This window comes from Dipodomys merriami, unplaced genomic scaffold (assembly GCF_024711535.1).
Source record: "Dipodomys merriami isolate MVZ:Mamm:240054 unplaced genomic scaffold, mDipMer1.0.p SCAF_106, whole genome shotgun sequence".
Taxonomy (NCBI): Eukaryota; Metazoa; Chordata; class Mammalia; order Rodentia; family Heteromyidae; genus Dipodomys; species Dipodomys merriami.
Window position 1 is genome coordinate 728,192 of NW_027202338.1, and position 15,053 is coordinate 743,244.

The window sequence follows — 15,053 nt, forward strand, 5'->3', positions numbered from 1 at the left end:
GGTCTCACCCCCCCCCCACACTGTCCCCAGTCCCACTGGCAGAATCAGCTTTGAGTAACTACAGTTTTTCTCGCTGTTGGAGAAGACTTATTTGTTGGAGTTTCAATTGTTTAATGGTCTGGGCTTATTTTGGAGAAAAAAAAAATTGAAACAAAAGGATTCTGACCTTTGTTATGTGCCATTTCATGGGGAACCCAGTGGCCTTGCTTCCGTGACTCAAGCTGGGGTCCTTGAACACGTCAGGCTTGCGGGGGGCTGGGGGGGGGGGGAGTTGGCACCAGAGGGCCCTGGCAAGTGGAGAAGTAGCCTTTATTAACAGCAAATGGGTTGGGGCCGAGCAGGGTGAAGGGCTCCCCAACACCACTAGAAAAGTGCCTTCTTGCCCTAAGAAGGCCCTGGGGCTCAGTCACTGTCGCTCTCAGCCTCACTGGAATCAGAAGCTGGGGCTTCACTGCCCTCCTGGGCCGAGTGCTCGCTGCCACTGGGGAAGGGGCTGGCGCTGCGACTGCGGCTAGGACTGCGGCTCCTCTGCCCACCGCCATCACTGCCACTGTCAGAGTCATTGTCACTGCCACCGCGGACAGGCCTGTCCTCCTCATCGGAGTCAGCATCATCCTCTGAATCCGCGTCACTGCCGAAGATCTCCTCTTTGTCCCGGGCAGCCCGGGCTTCATCCTCGCTGCTCTCCTCCTCACCGCTGCCACTCTTGTCGCTTGCTTCATCCCTGTCACCCTCCTCCCGGTCACTCTCACTGCCCGAGCGCTCGTCCTCGCTGCCCTCCTTCTCACTGCTGCTGCCCTTCTCCTGCTCCTCATCTGTAAGGGAGCAGGGAGAGGTGAGACCCAGCACCACACCCTCCCTCGCTTTCCAAGGCTTGGACTGCTCTACACGAGCTCCTCCTCTACCTGAGCCCCCAGCTTCTTTCTCCTCAGCCTCCATCTCCTCCTCCTCTTCCTCTTCCGGTTCGTGGTTTTCCAGCTGAGCCTTCCGTGCCTCCTGAAAACAGGATAGGGTAGGGGGACAGTGTGCTGGTCAGGCCACTGTCCCCTCACCACACAACTACCCTTCCTGGGGGGGGGGGGGGTGGAAGAGGCAGTGATGCTCTTACCTGGGCTTCTAATTCCTTCTCATTCATATCCCGGTGTTTGACCACAAGCAGAGCATTTGTACCCGACTGGACACCAGCCTTGGCGCGGCGTTTACTGAGTCGGACTCTGCAGTAGGCAAATTGCAGGAAGAGGGTGAGGGGTACACTTAGACACTGCCAGAGAGGTGGGTTCTGATGTGGGGCTCAGCAGTGCTCACTCTGGATGAGACACAGAGGACTGCATATATGGTGTACACACATAAGCGATCCACATTCATTCATATATGTTGATTTGTGAAGCCACCACATAAAGACCAGGAGCTGTCACATGTGGATGTCTAGCTTTTGAGTAATAGGAATTTATGGCCCCAGTGGACCTTTTTACCCTCAATAGAACATGGCCATGGACTGAAGATGGGAGTTTGGTACCATATGGGTGTGGGCCCCCAGAACCCACTTTGTTGGAATAGAATCTGCAATGTTTATTTGGTCTGGGGGCTTCAACTGTCCCTGAGCTTTTGTGTTCAAGGCTAGCATTCTAGCACTTCAACTTCTAGTTTTCTGGTGGTTCACTGGAGATAGGAGTCTCATGGACTTTCCTGCCCAGGCTGGCTTTGACTCTCAGATCTCAGCCTCCTGAGTAGCTAGGATGCCAGGTGTAACTCACCAGTGCCTAGCTTTTGATCTCTAAACAAGTTCAAGTCACACTTGCCAGCTTTTACACCAAGGGCACCAATACAGCAGATAACTTTCAGCCCTCAGAGGAGTGTGGGTCACATTTTTAAAGTTGGGTATCCAGTGTTTTGCCCTAAAACACATCTAATTTTATATGTTGCCTTCTAATTTGGCTGTTTGCTTTTCACATCAAGTCCTGTATTAGTACGAGGGAAAGCAGGTATGCGCCCACACAAAAGTATTAAAGGTTTCTACGTTACCTGAAGATTTTCATCCTGGCCTCCCATTTAGCCAGGCCCAGCCCATGCTCATGAAATGCACACCAGCTGCTCTCACAGATACAGCAGCTAGATACCAGTAGCTAGCTCATACCTGTCATCCTAGCTACTCAAGAGGCTGAGATATGAGGATCACAGTTCAAAGCCAGCATGGGCAGAAAAGTGTGAGACTTTTCTCCAGTGAAGCACCAAAAACCCAGAAATGGAGCTGTGGCTTAAGTGGAAGAGTACCAGCCTTGAGCAAATAAAGCTAAGGGATAGCACCCAGGCCCTAAGTTCAAGCCCCAGGATTAACACACACAACAGACATGGCAACTGCTGAGGAAGAGGTGACACCCAGGGTGGTTCTTCCCTGCCCTGGCCAGACTACCCACCAGCCCTGGGTCCTGAGAAACCTGGGGCAGGCTGAGCAGACAGCGGAGGAGAGTACCTGGTCTCCAGTTCGTTGTAATATACCCCATCGCCCTCCCGGAAGATGAAGAAGTAGTTCTCCTCGTAGCCCTTGCTGGCCTTGTTCTTCACATTCCAATTGTACTCGCGTGCTATCTTGTAGTCATACCTGTGGATGAGGCGCAGTTGGCTCAGGGGTCCCCAAGGAGGAAAACAGGACACTTCTCAGTCCTTACCACCTATTCCCACCCCACGCACACATCATCTGGAGCATAGTCCATCTCCTCCTCCTGGTCCCGCTTTCGCTTCTTCAGTGTCTCTTCCACAGGCAGGAAATAGGCCACAAACTGGTTCCCTTCCTCGTCCATCATGCCTCTGGTGGAGAAGGAGCACAGTGGTCAAGGGGGTGTGGGCAGAGGGGGAAAAAGGTGCAGGCCTGGGGAGGTGACAGGATCAGTGACCTGATCATAGCCTGAGACATCATCTCCAATGCGGCAGCACCACTCGTGTCCTTGGGGGCCGGATCGGAATCAAAGATGACCTGAGCGCAGGGGTTGATCCACATCTGGTGGGGTGAAGGCACTGGGGTTAGTCTGGAACTGGCAGGCAGGGGAGGTCATCACTCTGCCTCCTGCCCTGGGCCTGACTGACCTTAAAGTCGGGGAAGACAGGCATGACCTCCACTGGTGTCACTCGGGGCTTGCTGTAATGCTGGGAGATCTGCTGGGAGCAAAAGCAGTGAGGAAAAGCTCCCTCCACACCTCCGTCTGCCTCCCCATCCTGGTTCCTCAAGTTACCGATTTCTGGGCATCCTCAAAAGTCTTCTCAATGGCTGTGATCTGGCTATCCCTGTCTTTATATATTTCTTCCTCTGTGAACTGTTGCTTCACGGAAACCCCAATCCTAGGAGTGAAGAGAAGGCACTAGGAAGTCTCTGGATACCCCTTAAACTCACCCCTCCTTCCCTCCCTCCCCTCCCTGTCTGCAGCTTACTTGACCTCAGGCTTCTCATTGGAGATGCCATAGCGATTGAACTCAGTGGAGATGTATTCTGTCTTACGCATCCATGGCACCACCTTGGCATGCTGCTGGGATCTGATGGGAACGCAGGCACCTCAGGACCCCGGTGCAGGATGCCCCCTTAACTGTAGAGCCCATCCCAGCCACACCCAGTACCCACTGTTTCTCCCTTCACCTCTTTGAGCTGGTAGGAGCCTGGATCTCTTCCTCCAGAAGCTTCTCATCTGCTGGATCCAGGAGCACTAGATCGCAAGGGACAGGAGGACCATGAGGGAGGCCCAGACCTAGCCACTGCTGGCCTAAAGCAGAACCCCCTTCCCTCACCCCACACACCATTGGGGTCGATGCGGTAGGTGTCGGGGTTGATGAGGTCGATGGTGACCCCCAGGTCTGGCTCAGTCAGGAGGTCATGTTTGTGCTGTTTCTCCAAGGAAGTTGCCTTGTACTGGACAAACCTGAGTGGGCAAACATGGTCCTTGGGGTTTCCAGATTTCAGTACCACCTTTCATGCCCCTGCTTCCCAGAAGCTAAGCTTCTGTGGCAGTAAGTATTCCCAGTGTTGGGAGTCTTAAGGCTGGCTCCCAGTGGGAAGGGACTTGGAGGCTGCTTGCTCCATTCATCATTAGCCCAAGAAGAAAGCCCTCAAAGAGACAAGCAGTCCTTACCTTTAAAGCACTTCTTTAGGAGTTTCCCCATCCTTGACCTTACTCTCACCTGTTCTGGTCGAAGGGGTAGGTGATGAACTTGGGGTCAAAAGGGATGTCAGGAAGGCTATTGCAGTACTTGACTCGGCAGACCACTCCAGACCTAGGAAAACAGTGGCTCCAAACTAGACCCCGGGGCTGGGAAGGTGGCTCAGTGGTAGAGTGCTTGCCTTGCATGCATGAGGCCCTGGGTGCGATTCCTCAGCACCACGTAAGCAGAAAAAGCCAGAAGTGGCGCTGTAGCTCAAGTGGTAGAGTGGTAGCCTTGAGCTGAAGAGCTGAGGGACAGCGCCCAGGCCCAGAGTTCAGGCCCCACAACCGGCAAAAAAAAAAAAAACTGCTAGACCCCACCAACCCTCTCTGCCAGGTGTAGTAGTGCATGCCTGTAATTCCAGCACTGAGGAAGTTAAGGGAGCATCATGAGTTTGAAGCCAGCTTAGGCTTCTCATAGAAGGGAGGGAAAAAGGCTTCTGTGCCCACCTCTGCTGCCACCCTCATACCCCATCGTATCGTACTCCTAGGAAGCACCTTGGAGACTCACCTCTCAGGCAGAGTGCGGTGGGAATTGGGCCTGGTGGGGGAAAAAGAGAGACAGTGAGAGCCAGAAGCCAGTGACACACCTGTCATTCCTAGCAACTCAGGAGGGTGAGATCTGAGGATCACGATTGGAAGCCAGGCCAGGCAGGAAAGTCAGTGAGACTCTTTATCTCCAGTAAACTACTCAGAAAAAGCTGGAAGTGGCACTGTGGCTCCAAGTGGTAGAGCGCTAGCTTTGAACACACAGAGGCTCAAGGGCAGCGCCCAGGCCCAGAGTTCAAGCAAAAAAAAAAAAAAAAGACAGGACCAAGCTTCTAAAAGGCACCAAGTGACAAGCGTTAGTGCCTTTGGTGAGGGTGCTTTAATGGACGGAGCTAAGTGTCCCAACTCTGAGTGCTTTAACGAGTGAAGCCACGCAATCCGTCCCCTTTTAGCGGGGTGGGAAGTCGCCCCAGTGCTTTAATGAAACCCCCACAGTATTAAGAGTCGTTTTCTGGAAAATGCTCCCATTGGCGGGATCGAAGTAAGCAATCCCCTTCGGGGGAGTCTCCCAACTCGACAGCGGGGAGGTATAGGGGCACAGGCGGGCTCCCCCACGAGTCCGGGGGGGGGGCTCCCTGACGTCACGGGCAGACCTGCAGTGACGTCATACCCATGCTCCACCACCACCGGCCTTGCAGAAGCCCAGAAGGAAACTGTAAAGTCGAGTGGAGTGGCGCCTACCTGTGGCCGTCCTCCCGCTGGGCCTGCGTCTGGATGGTGGGCGCCATGGCGACGCGGCGACAGCGGCCTGGCTGCGCCGAGGGCGGACGCCGAGGGGCGTGCCGGCTAAGGTGGCCTCCGGGCCTGAGCCGAGGCTCCCGTGGGCGCCGCTCTCCGCGGGGAAGGCTGGGAAGAGTATGCAGAAGAGAAGAGTTTACGTCCCGGTAAACCCGCAGGCGGCGCCTCGGACACACGGACTCACAGCTCTGGCGTCACCAACCGCCGCCGAGACTCTGAGGGCCGAGACGGATCTCCTCAGGCCGCGAATCCTTCGGGAAATAGAGTCCGGATTAAAGCCTCCCGCTAATTGGCTAGCTGTTGGATAGAGGGCGGAGCTACCAAGGAAAACCCCTTGTAATTGGTGATCAGATTTTTTCCAGTCTTGGCATCCTATTGGATATTAATGAAGGCGGAGCAGCGTCGCTCTTCTGATTGGCTAAACTGTCTGGAAGGCGGGGGTAACTACGGAACGAGACTCGAGTGAACCGCGGGAGACGCACTAGCTCCTGACGTACTTCCGGAAATCTCTACAGCAAACATGGCTGCTCCCCAGCAGCAAGCTTCTGCTGCTTCCTCAGGTGCAGGGGTGGCGGGCCCAGGTTCAGCCGGTGGCCCGGGGCCCCAGCAGCCGCAGCCGCCAACGCAACTGGTGGGACCGGCCCAGAGCGGGCTCCTGCAGCAACAGCAGCAGGACTTCGATCCTGTGCAGCGGTATAAGATGCTCATCCCGCAGCTGAAGGAGAGTCTACAGGTGATTGATTGATTGATTGGGAGCTGCTAGGAGCCAGCGGTGTTCGGCTTGTCCGAGTCCAAGGGGGCTGTGCCGAGGAGCTATTTAGGGAGAAATCGTGGGCAGGGAAGCGGGTAAGACTTGTTTGTGTCGGTTCTCGAACTTGAACTCAGAGCCTGAGGGCTGTCGCTGATCTTTTTCCCTCAAGGCGAGCACGCTACCACTTGAGTCACACCCCCATTTCTGGCTCTTCGCTGGTTAATTGGCTGGCTTTGAACTGTAATCCTCACATCTCAGCCTCCAGAGGAGCCGACATTACAGAAAGCAAACCACCAGCGTCGGGCAACTTGCTCATTTTTTGTGAGACTGAAGCCCAACCTCAGAAAGGGGGATTGACGCAGATATGGAGGCTGGGATTGGGACTGATTGACTGCAACTTTGAAGGGTAAAGAGATTTTAAGGGAGAAGCGGGGCGCCGGTGGCTCACACTTATCCCAGCTACTCAGGAGGCTGAGATCTGAGGATTGCGGTTCAAAGCCAGCCTGGGGAAGGAAAGTCCGAGAGACTCTTATCTCCAGTAAACCACTCAGAAAACCGGAAGTGGCGCTGTGGCTCAAGTGGTAGAGTGCTCCCCTTGAGTTGAAGAGCTGAGGGACAGCGCCCAGGCCCAGAGTTCAAGCCCCACGACCGACCAAAAGAGAGAGGGAGGGGAAGAGAGGGAGCGGGAGAGGATATTTTAAGGGAGAAATTGGGCTCTAGTCCAGCCCCCAGATTGTACAGAGATTCTGCTCTGCCTGTGATTGGTGGATGCGGGCCATATCTGGAGGTTATTGGTGAGAAACCTGGGTGTCCTGGGAAAATACTGTTGGGAATCATCAGAGCAGTGGGAACACTGGCATTATTCTACAGCTGTCAGGAGGAGAGATGCCAGATGAAGAGAAGGCCTGTTAGTTAGGTGGGTCTCAGGGAAGAACATAGCTCTTTCTAATATTTCTTTCTCTATCCCCATCATTTGTTTTTGTCTTTTTTTTAAACAGACCTTGATGAAGGTTGCAGCCCAGAACTTGATTCAGAACACCAACATTGACAATGGACAGTAAGTACAGATCCCATCCACCATTTAGTATGCCTCTCACTATGACATAGGGGCTTAAAACCCAGAGGTGGGAACCCAAGGAGGCAGCCAGGGCAGAACCATGAAGAAAGGGAAGGACAGATGGGAGCACAGAGGCTTCCTTAAGCCACAGGATGGGCTCAGTGGTTCAGGGGGCTTTGCAGGGATGGAGGTGGGGTACATGGAAGTAACTCCAGAATGAGGCCCCAGGGTTCTGAGTGGAATGTTGTAATTGGCCCAGAGAGAGAGAACTCTACAAATGACAAATTTTGGGAGAAGACTAAATTAGATTATCCTCACTCACCCCACCCTTAGAAACCCCTTCCCCTCCCCGCCATGCCCACCCCTCCTGTTGACAAGCTCTGCCTAGATGGCCTGGGCATGATTTACTGACAGACACTTGATTGGTGGATACTGGTGTCCCAGAGACTGGACATCCTTTTGATCACCCTTTTCTCCCTGGTTATAGAGAGAGCAGCGACGGACCCATACAGCGCTTTGACAAGTCTCTGGAAGAGTTCTATGCACTATGTGACCAGCTGGAACTCTGCCTGGTAAGCTGCCTTCTGGACACTGGTGACCATGGTGCCACCCGGTTCCTTTCCCTGGGTGTCCAGTCAACTCCTTCACTGGTCACCTCTGAGCCACACCTGATGCTGGGGACACAGTGGTGCCCAACTGTTGCTTTTACAGCTTTGAGTTCAGTGGAATCACAAATATAAGGCCAAACAAGAGCAGTTCAGTGAAGTGAATACCATGAAGGAGAGGCACAAGCTGGATGCTGGTGGCTCACACCTGTAACATTAGCTACTCAGGAGGCTGAGATCTGAGGATCATGGTTCAAACCCTGCCTAGGCAGGAAAGTTTGTGAGACCCTTCAATGAACCAGCAGAAAGTTGGAAGTAGAACTGTGGCTCAAGTGGTAGAATATCAGTCTCAAAGAGGAAAGCCAAGGGAAAGGACTCAGTCTCTGAGTTCAAGCCCCAGTACTGGTGCACACATACACACACAAAGAAAAGGGAGTCAAGAGGAGGTGGAGTCAGGGGTTGAGACTAGAATGAGAGCAGCTTTTGGGGGATGCAGAACCCTGGGCTGCAGGTTCAGAAAGAGTGGCTCAGAAAAGACTACAGATGGAAACACAGAACAAAGGAGGAGTAAGAGGTTCCAATCAGACAGACTGGTGAGCCTTGGAGAAAGGAGTTGGAGGAAAATCTCAGCACCATCAAGCTCTGGGAAGTTTGTATCCTGATTTCCTGTGGTATCATCATCTTCATTCTAAGCTGTGGCAGGGGGGAGGGGGGACATGTGGGCACAGAGGGAGCTTGTGCTTTGAACTCCCACGGAGCATGAATGGCAGGAGATTCAACCTGGCTGAGCTGTAGTTGGAAGTTTGAATATAACCCTTAAGTGTCCTGGGGAAGCCCTGGAGGATTTTGAACAAAGGACAGCACAGCGTGAACCCTTTGCTTCTTAAGCCTTTACCTCTCACTGGCAAATGGGAGCGTATGTACAAGAAGGGCTGAGAAAGGAGGTGGGATCCCAAAGAGACGGTCAGGGCAGAGCCTCAGGTAAGGGGAAGGAAGAGAGATGGGAGTGCAGGGGCTTCTTTAAGCCTGTACTGGACTGAAGGGCTGGTTGGGGCAAGAGGGAATTTGCAGAATCAAGCCCTAGGGCTCTGGAGGTAGGGGCCTGTGATGCTGGAATGTAGCAGCCCCTCTTGCCCCACCTTACCTCTGAGAGATTGAGGAGAGAGACAGGAACCTGGGAATTTTATTTATTTATTTTGGGGGGGGGGCGGGGAGGTCTGGTTGTGGGGCCTGAACTCTGGGCCTGGGCGCTGTCCCTCAGCTCTTCAGCTCAAGGCTAGCACTCTACTACTTGAGCCACAGTGCCACTTCCAGCTTTTTGCTTTTTGCTTATGTGGTGCTGAGGAATCAAACCCAGGGCCTCACACATGCAAGGCAAGCACTCTACCACTGAGCCACCTTCCCAGCCCCAACCTGGGAGTTTTTTTTTTTTTTTTTGTCGGTCGTGGGGCTTGAACTCTGGGCCTGGGCGCTGTCCCTCAGCTCTTCAGCTCAAGGCGAGCGCTCTACCACTTGAGCTACAGCGCCACTTCCGGTTTTCTGGTGGTTTATTGGAGATAGGAGTCTCATGGTCTCTCCTGCCCGGGCTGGCTTTGAACCGCGACCCTCAGATCTCAGCCTCCTGAGTAGCTAGGATTACAGGCATGAGCCACCAGCGCCCGGCTCCAACCTGGCTCCAACCTGGGAGTTTTAATAAGTACCTAGATGCCAGGTGCCAGTGGCTCACACCTGTAATCCTAATCCTAGCTACTCTGGAGGCTGAGATATGAAGATAAGGATTCAAAGCCAACCTGGACAAGAAAGTCAGTGATGCTCTTCTCTCCAATTAACCACCAGAAAGCCAGAGGTAGAGCTGTGGCTCAAATTGGTAGAGAGCTAGCCTTGGGCAAAATGAGCTCAGGGACAATGCCCAAGCCCTGAGTTCAAGCCCCATAACCACCAAAAATTAAAAAGAAAAAGAAAAGTACCTGCAAAAGTAGCAGAGAAAGAAGAGAACCTTGGACAAGTGGCATCTGGCAGTCACTGCCAATGCCACCAAGTCTTAGGTTTGGACAGGAACCAGATCCCTAATGTTCTTCTCCCATTGCTGAAAACCATGTAGGAGACCCATGCTGTGCTGCAGAGATGGTTATTAAACCTATTTTCCAAAAGAGGAAACAGGTGCCCTGCGTCACTCAGCCACTGATTAGCATGGCGGTTATAACTCCCCACAACAGAAGCCAGGGAGGCCCAGGCTGGTCTCTGGGGTTGGGGGGTGGGCCACGACACGTACCTGGAGTGAGGCTGATGCTGGGCCTTTGCTTGCCTGCCCACAGCGCCTGGCACATGAGTGCCTTTCACAGAGCTGTGACAGTGCCAAGCACTCTCCGACGCTGGTGCCCACAGCCACCAAGCCTGATGCTGTGCAGCCGGACAGCCTGCCTTACCCGCAGTACCTGGCAGTCATCAAAGCTCAGATCGCCTGTGCCAAGGACATTCACACTGCCCTGCTGGACTGTGCCAACAAGGTCACGGGCAAAACGCCTGCACCCCCTCCTGGACCTGGGGGCCCCATCTGAGGTCTAGGGTGAGCAGTAAGGCTGCTTGGGGTGGGTGGGTGGGTCGGTGGTTAAGAGAATGAAGAGGTAAACCTAAGCCAAAGCTGCAGTGTCTTGATTTTTTTTCTTCCCACCTAGCACTGACCAGCAGGTGGCAGCAGAGGCCACATGCTGACTAAGGGCGGAACCTCGCCTCTGCCTGGGCCTCTAGCTTCCCTCCCAGGCCTAGCCTAGACTTTGAAAGGCAACTTGATGACCTGTTGTGTTCTTGGGGCGCATCTTACCCCCCCACACCCCGCCCCGATCTAGCTGGGGCTTGATGTCCTGGCTCAGCCCTTCTCAGTCCCTGTGTCTTTCTGTCTGAGCATGGCTGCTCTTTTCTCTAGGTGTTCCTCCATCTTTCAACATCATTCTGTCTTTTTGACTCTGCCGCTACCCTGTATTTGTGTCTGCCCTCACAATCTTATGTCTCTCTGCCTCTCTCTGCCAGTCCCCATTTTCCATCTACTTCCCCCCAACTCCTTCCCTGGGTCTAGGAGAGGAGCTTCCCCTTTAGGGGCCACAACCAAGCCCAGGACCCTCAGCCTCAGCACCCCTCCTCCTGTGTAACTAAGCTGCTGTGGGGTGGTTGGCCCAAGAAAGGAGAAGTGGAGATTCTCGGCCCTGACCTCTGCACTGCTGATAGGGGAGCAGCTGGGGCCCCCGCCCATACCCTCGCGTCAGCAGAACTCCAGTGAGGCACATTGTGAAATGTGTGGGGAGGCCCGGCCCAGATGGATGCCTGGGTCTCTGTATTTTTAGCCCTAAAGGAGAAGTGAAAAGGCGCTGGCAGGGTGAATCATCCTCTGTCCTGGGGAAGAACCCAACTCCGGGAAGCAGGGCCCCACCAGCACCCCTACTTCCCGGCCAGCTTCAGGGAGCTCAGCCATAGCCTTCAGGCCTGGGCAAGTGCTACACAGAGCTGCCCGCCCAGGCACAGCTGTCAGACTGTGAGAGGCCACAGTGACTCAGCCTGGTTGGGTAACTGTCCTGCCCAGCACCTTCCATGCTCTGGTCCCCCTTGTCACCACCCAGCAGTCTCCTACCCTGGACCCTGCCTGCAAGTGAGCCCCAGACCTCTTGAGCTTAAGGCCCACCATGGTGAGGGGTGGGGGCTGGCACCATCTGATGAAGTCTCTTCCTTAGAAAGAAACTTTAGTTCTCCTTCTATCCAGTGAAATCAGTCCCCACTTGGCCCACCTAGAAAAGTCAATCCATTATGGGCCATCATCATGAGAGGATTGCAAGCTCAGAGCCAGCCTGGGCTATTAGGAAGGCCTCATCTCAAATAGCATCTTTACAGTATCACCTAGATGAATATGTGGAAGAATGAGACTGTGGTCCAGCCCCGGTGACACAAACTGACCAGTCCTTGTCCCCTGGGCATCACATAATCCTCAATTACAAAGTGGTATTTCTGACAGCTCTCATTTACCTAAAAAAAAAAAAAAAAAAGCATCTCACCAGATTCACCTGCAGGAGGCTGGCGCAGGCCTGTCGTCCTAGCTACTCAGGAGGCTAAGATCTGAGGATCATGGTTCAAAGCCAACCCAGGCAGGAAAGGCCATGAGACTCTTACCTCCAATAAACTACTCAGAAAAAGCCAGAAGTAGTGCTATGGCTCAAGTGGTAGAGTGCTAGCTTGGAGCACAGAGAAACTCAGGGACAGCACCCAGACCATGAGTACAAGCCCCAGGATTGGCAAAAACAACAAACTAAAAAAAAAAAACAACACACGGACTCTGCCTCCAGAAGAGCCCACCAGCATCCAGCTGGCACACAGAATGTGCTGGCAAGGATGTGTTTTGGTCTGTGGGCACATTTAGAGAAAGACGGGTACAGCTGGCTCTAGGAGCCGTGTCACCGTGACACAGGTGCAGGCAGTAATATCCCAAGCCCAGACTAAAGCCATACCCAGGGCCACCCAGGGTGGTGGCATGATGCATGCTCATCCCACACCTCCACAGTGGAAGATGGGCATTGCAAGGCTAGATTCATTCAACCATCACCAAGTTTCTTTGTAGGCCAAGCCCCCATGGGAGATGAAGAGCCCTGGAGTTCATATTCTTTTTTTGGGGGGTGGGGGTGGGAGGGGTCCGGTCGTGGGGCCTGAACTCTGGGCCTGGGCACTGTCCCTCAGCTCTTCAGTTCAAGGCTAGCACTCTACCACTTGAGCCACAGCGCCACTTCCGGCTTTTTTCTTTTTTGATTATGTGGTGCTGAGGAATCAAACCCAGGGCCTCATGCATGCAAGGCAAGCACTCTACCACTGAACCACCTTCCCAGCCTGAGTTCATATTCTTATGCTTAAGGCTGGTGCTCTACCACTTGAGCCACAGCTCCACTTCCAGCTTTTGGTGGTTAACTGGAGATGAATCTCATGGAGGGTGCTATCCAGGCTGGCTTTGAATCTGATCCTAAGATCTCAGCCTCCTGAGTAGCTAGGATGACAAGTGTGAGCCACCAGCACCCAGCTTGAAGCTCACATTCTAATGAGATGCCAAATTGTCAAGTGGATATTTGCAGATGCAGCAGAAAAGTGGAGAGCTATTGTGGAGGAAAAAAACAAATTATTTAAGATTAAAGGTTAGGGCTAGGAAGGTGGTTCAGTGGTAGAGTGCTTGCCTTGTATGCATGAGGCCCTGGGTTCAGTTCTTCAGTACCACATAAGCAGAAAAAGCTGGAAGTGGTGCTGTGGCTCAAGTGGTAGTACAAGGCTTGAGCTGAAGAGCTGAGGGACAACACCCAGGCCCAGAGTTCAGGCCCCACAACTGACAAAAAAAAAAAAAAAAAAAAATTAAAGGTAGTTTAAGAGATTCAGAAGAAATTCATGCCTGAGCATGATTACATTGATTACATATGCCTATAATCCCAGCATCTGAGAGGATTATTCAAAGCCAGTCTAGGCTGCACATTGAGAGGCTATTTCAAAAAGTGAGTTTTTATATTGGATTAGAGCTTTTGAGTTTTTTGTGTTTGTTTGTTTTTTTCCCCCAGTCCTGGGGCTTGAACTCAGGGCCTGAGCACTGTCCCTGAGCTGCTTTTGCTCAAGGCTAGCACTTCACCACTTGAGCCACAACACCATTTCTGGCTTTTTCTGTTTATGTGGTACTGAGGAGTCAAACCCACTCCATGCATAGTAGGCAAGCAGTCTACTACTAAGCCACATTCCCAGCCCCAGACTTCAGTTTTTGACTGGCTTTTTTTCCTCCTGGCTGGTACTCTACCACTTGAACCACACCTCCACTTTTAGCTTTTTGCTGGTTTACTGGAAGAGTGATTTGCTTGCTGAGGCTGGCTTTAAACCTTATGCTCCTTATTAAATCTTGGGTGGCTTGAACTCTGGGTCTGGGCACTGTCCCTGAGCTCTTCAGCTCTAGGGGAGCGCTCTACCACTTAAACCACAGCGCCACTTCCAGTTTTCTGGTGGTTATTGGAGATAAGAGTCTCAGCTACCCAGGCTGGCTTTGAACCACAATCCTCAGATTTCAGCCTCCTAAGTAGCCAGGATTACAGGGGTGAGCCACCAGCGCCCCCACTTGTTCTGGTTGTTTTTAAGATAGTTTCATATTTTGTTTAGGCTGGTCTGGACTGTCATCCTCCTACTATGCACTATCTGCCATCCACAGCTGAGATCACAGGCATACACTTCCAGGTACAGCTTTTTTCTATTCACATTCAGTGTCTTCACCTTTTTTGCTTGGGCTGATGGACTCTCCAGATTTCAGCCTCATAAGTAGCTGGGACAGGGGGCTGGGAAGGTGGCTCAGTGGTAGAGCGCTTGCCTTGCATGCCAGAGGCCCTGGGTTCAATTCCTCAGCACCACATAAGCAAAAAGAAAAAAGCCGGAAGTAGTGCTAGTCTTGAGCTGAAGAGCTGAGGGACAGCACCCAGGCCCAGAGTTCAGGCCCCTGGACGGGACCAAAAAAAAAAAAAAGTAGCTGGGATAACAGCCAGGTTTTCTCTATGGAGATGAGAGGTCTCAATACCACCCCCTTCCCCCAATTCAAGGCTGGGTCTCAAAACATAGTCACCTTGATTTCCAGATCTATAGTACCTAGGATTATCGGGATTACAGGTGTGAGCCACCAGTGCCTGGATGATATTTTTTAAATAATCCCTAAGAATTGAAGGAAGACATGAGGTCATAGAATAAACCTGAAGTAAAGAAAGTGAGTCAAGTGGACATCCAGGGCAAGAACATTCTAGAGACAGAACTGTAGTGCCAAGACCCTGGGGTAGGAATGTGCTGTGGAGTTGTTGAGACAAAGAATTGGGCTTTGGGCCTTGACTAAGGGATGAAGGAGGAGAGGAAGGCCAGCCTGTCATGGAGGACCTTGGTGAGGACTTTTTTTTTTTGCAGTGGGGCTTGAACTCAAGACCTGGGTGCTGTCCCTGAGCTCTTTTGCTCAAGGCTAGGGCTGTATCACTTGGAGCCAAGCTCCACTTCTGGTTTTCTGACATTTTGTTGGAGATAGGAGTCTCAAGGACTTACCTGCCTGAGGCTGGCTTTGAATAGCGATCCTCAGATCTCAGCCTCCTGAGGAGCTAGGATTATAGCCACCAGCCACCAGTGCCTGACGAGGACTTTTT

The 15,053-nt window shown here is 52.7% G+C and overlaps 2 protein-coding genes across 2 annotated transcripts; one reads left to right on the plus strand and one right to left on the minus strand.

Annotated features, from left to right (window-relative positions):
• Positions 1-87: 87 nt before the first annotated feature.
• LOC138812627 (RNA polymerase II-associated factor 1 homolog) lies at positions 88-5,712 on the minus strand. Its single transcript, XM_070000649.1, has 14 exons — positions 5,415-5,712; positions 4,696-4,725; positions 4,165-4,257; positions 3,784-3,905; positions 3,626-3,692; positions 3,424-3,525; positions 3,228-3,333; positions 3,082-3,150; positions 2,892-2,995; positions 2,689-2,805; positions 2,471-2,599; positions 1,109-1,214; positions 906-996; positions 88-815 (listed from the first exon to the last, which is right to left on the minus strand). Exons 1-14 carry the CDS (start codon positions 5,459-5,461, stop codon positions 403-405), a joined length of 1,596 nt encoding a protein of 531 aa, XP_069856750.1. The 5' UTR covers positions 5,462-5,712; the 3' UTR covers positions 88-402.
• Positions 5,713-5,948: 236 nt separating this feature from the next.
• LOC138812634 (mediator of RNA polymerase II transcription subunit 29) lies at positions 5,949-10,486 on the plus strand. Its single transcript, XM_070000663.1, has 4 exons — positions 5,949-6,204; positions 7,221-7,279; positions 7,767-7,851; positions 10,200-10,486. The coding sequence occupies exons 1-4, from the start codon at positions 5,992-5,994 to the stop codon at positions 10,440-10,442; spliced, it is 600 nt and encodes a 199-aa protein (XP_069856764.1). The 5' UTR covers positions 5,949-5,991; the 3' UTR covers positions 10,443-10,486.
• The last annotated feature ends 4,567 nt before the right edge of the window (positions 10,487-15,053 follow it).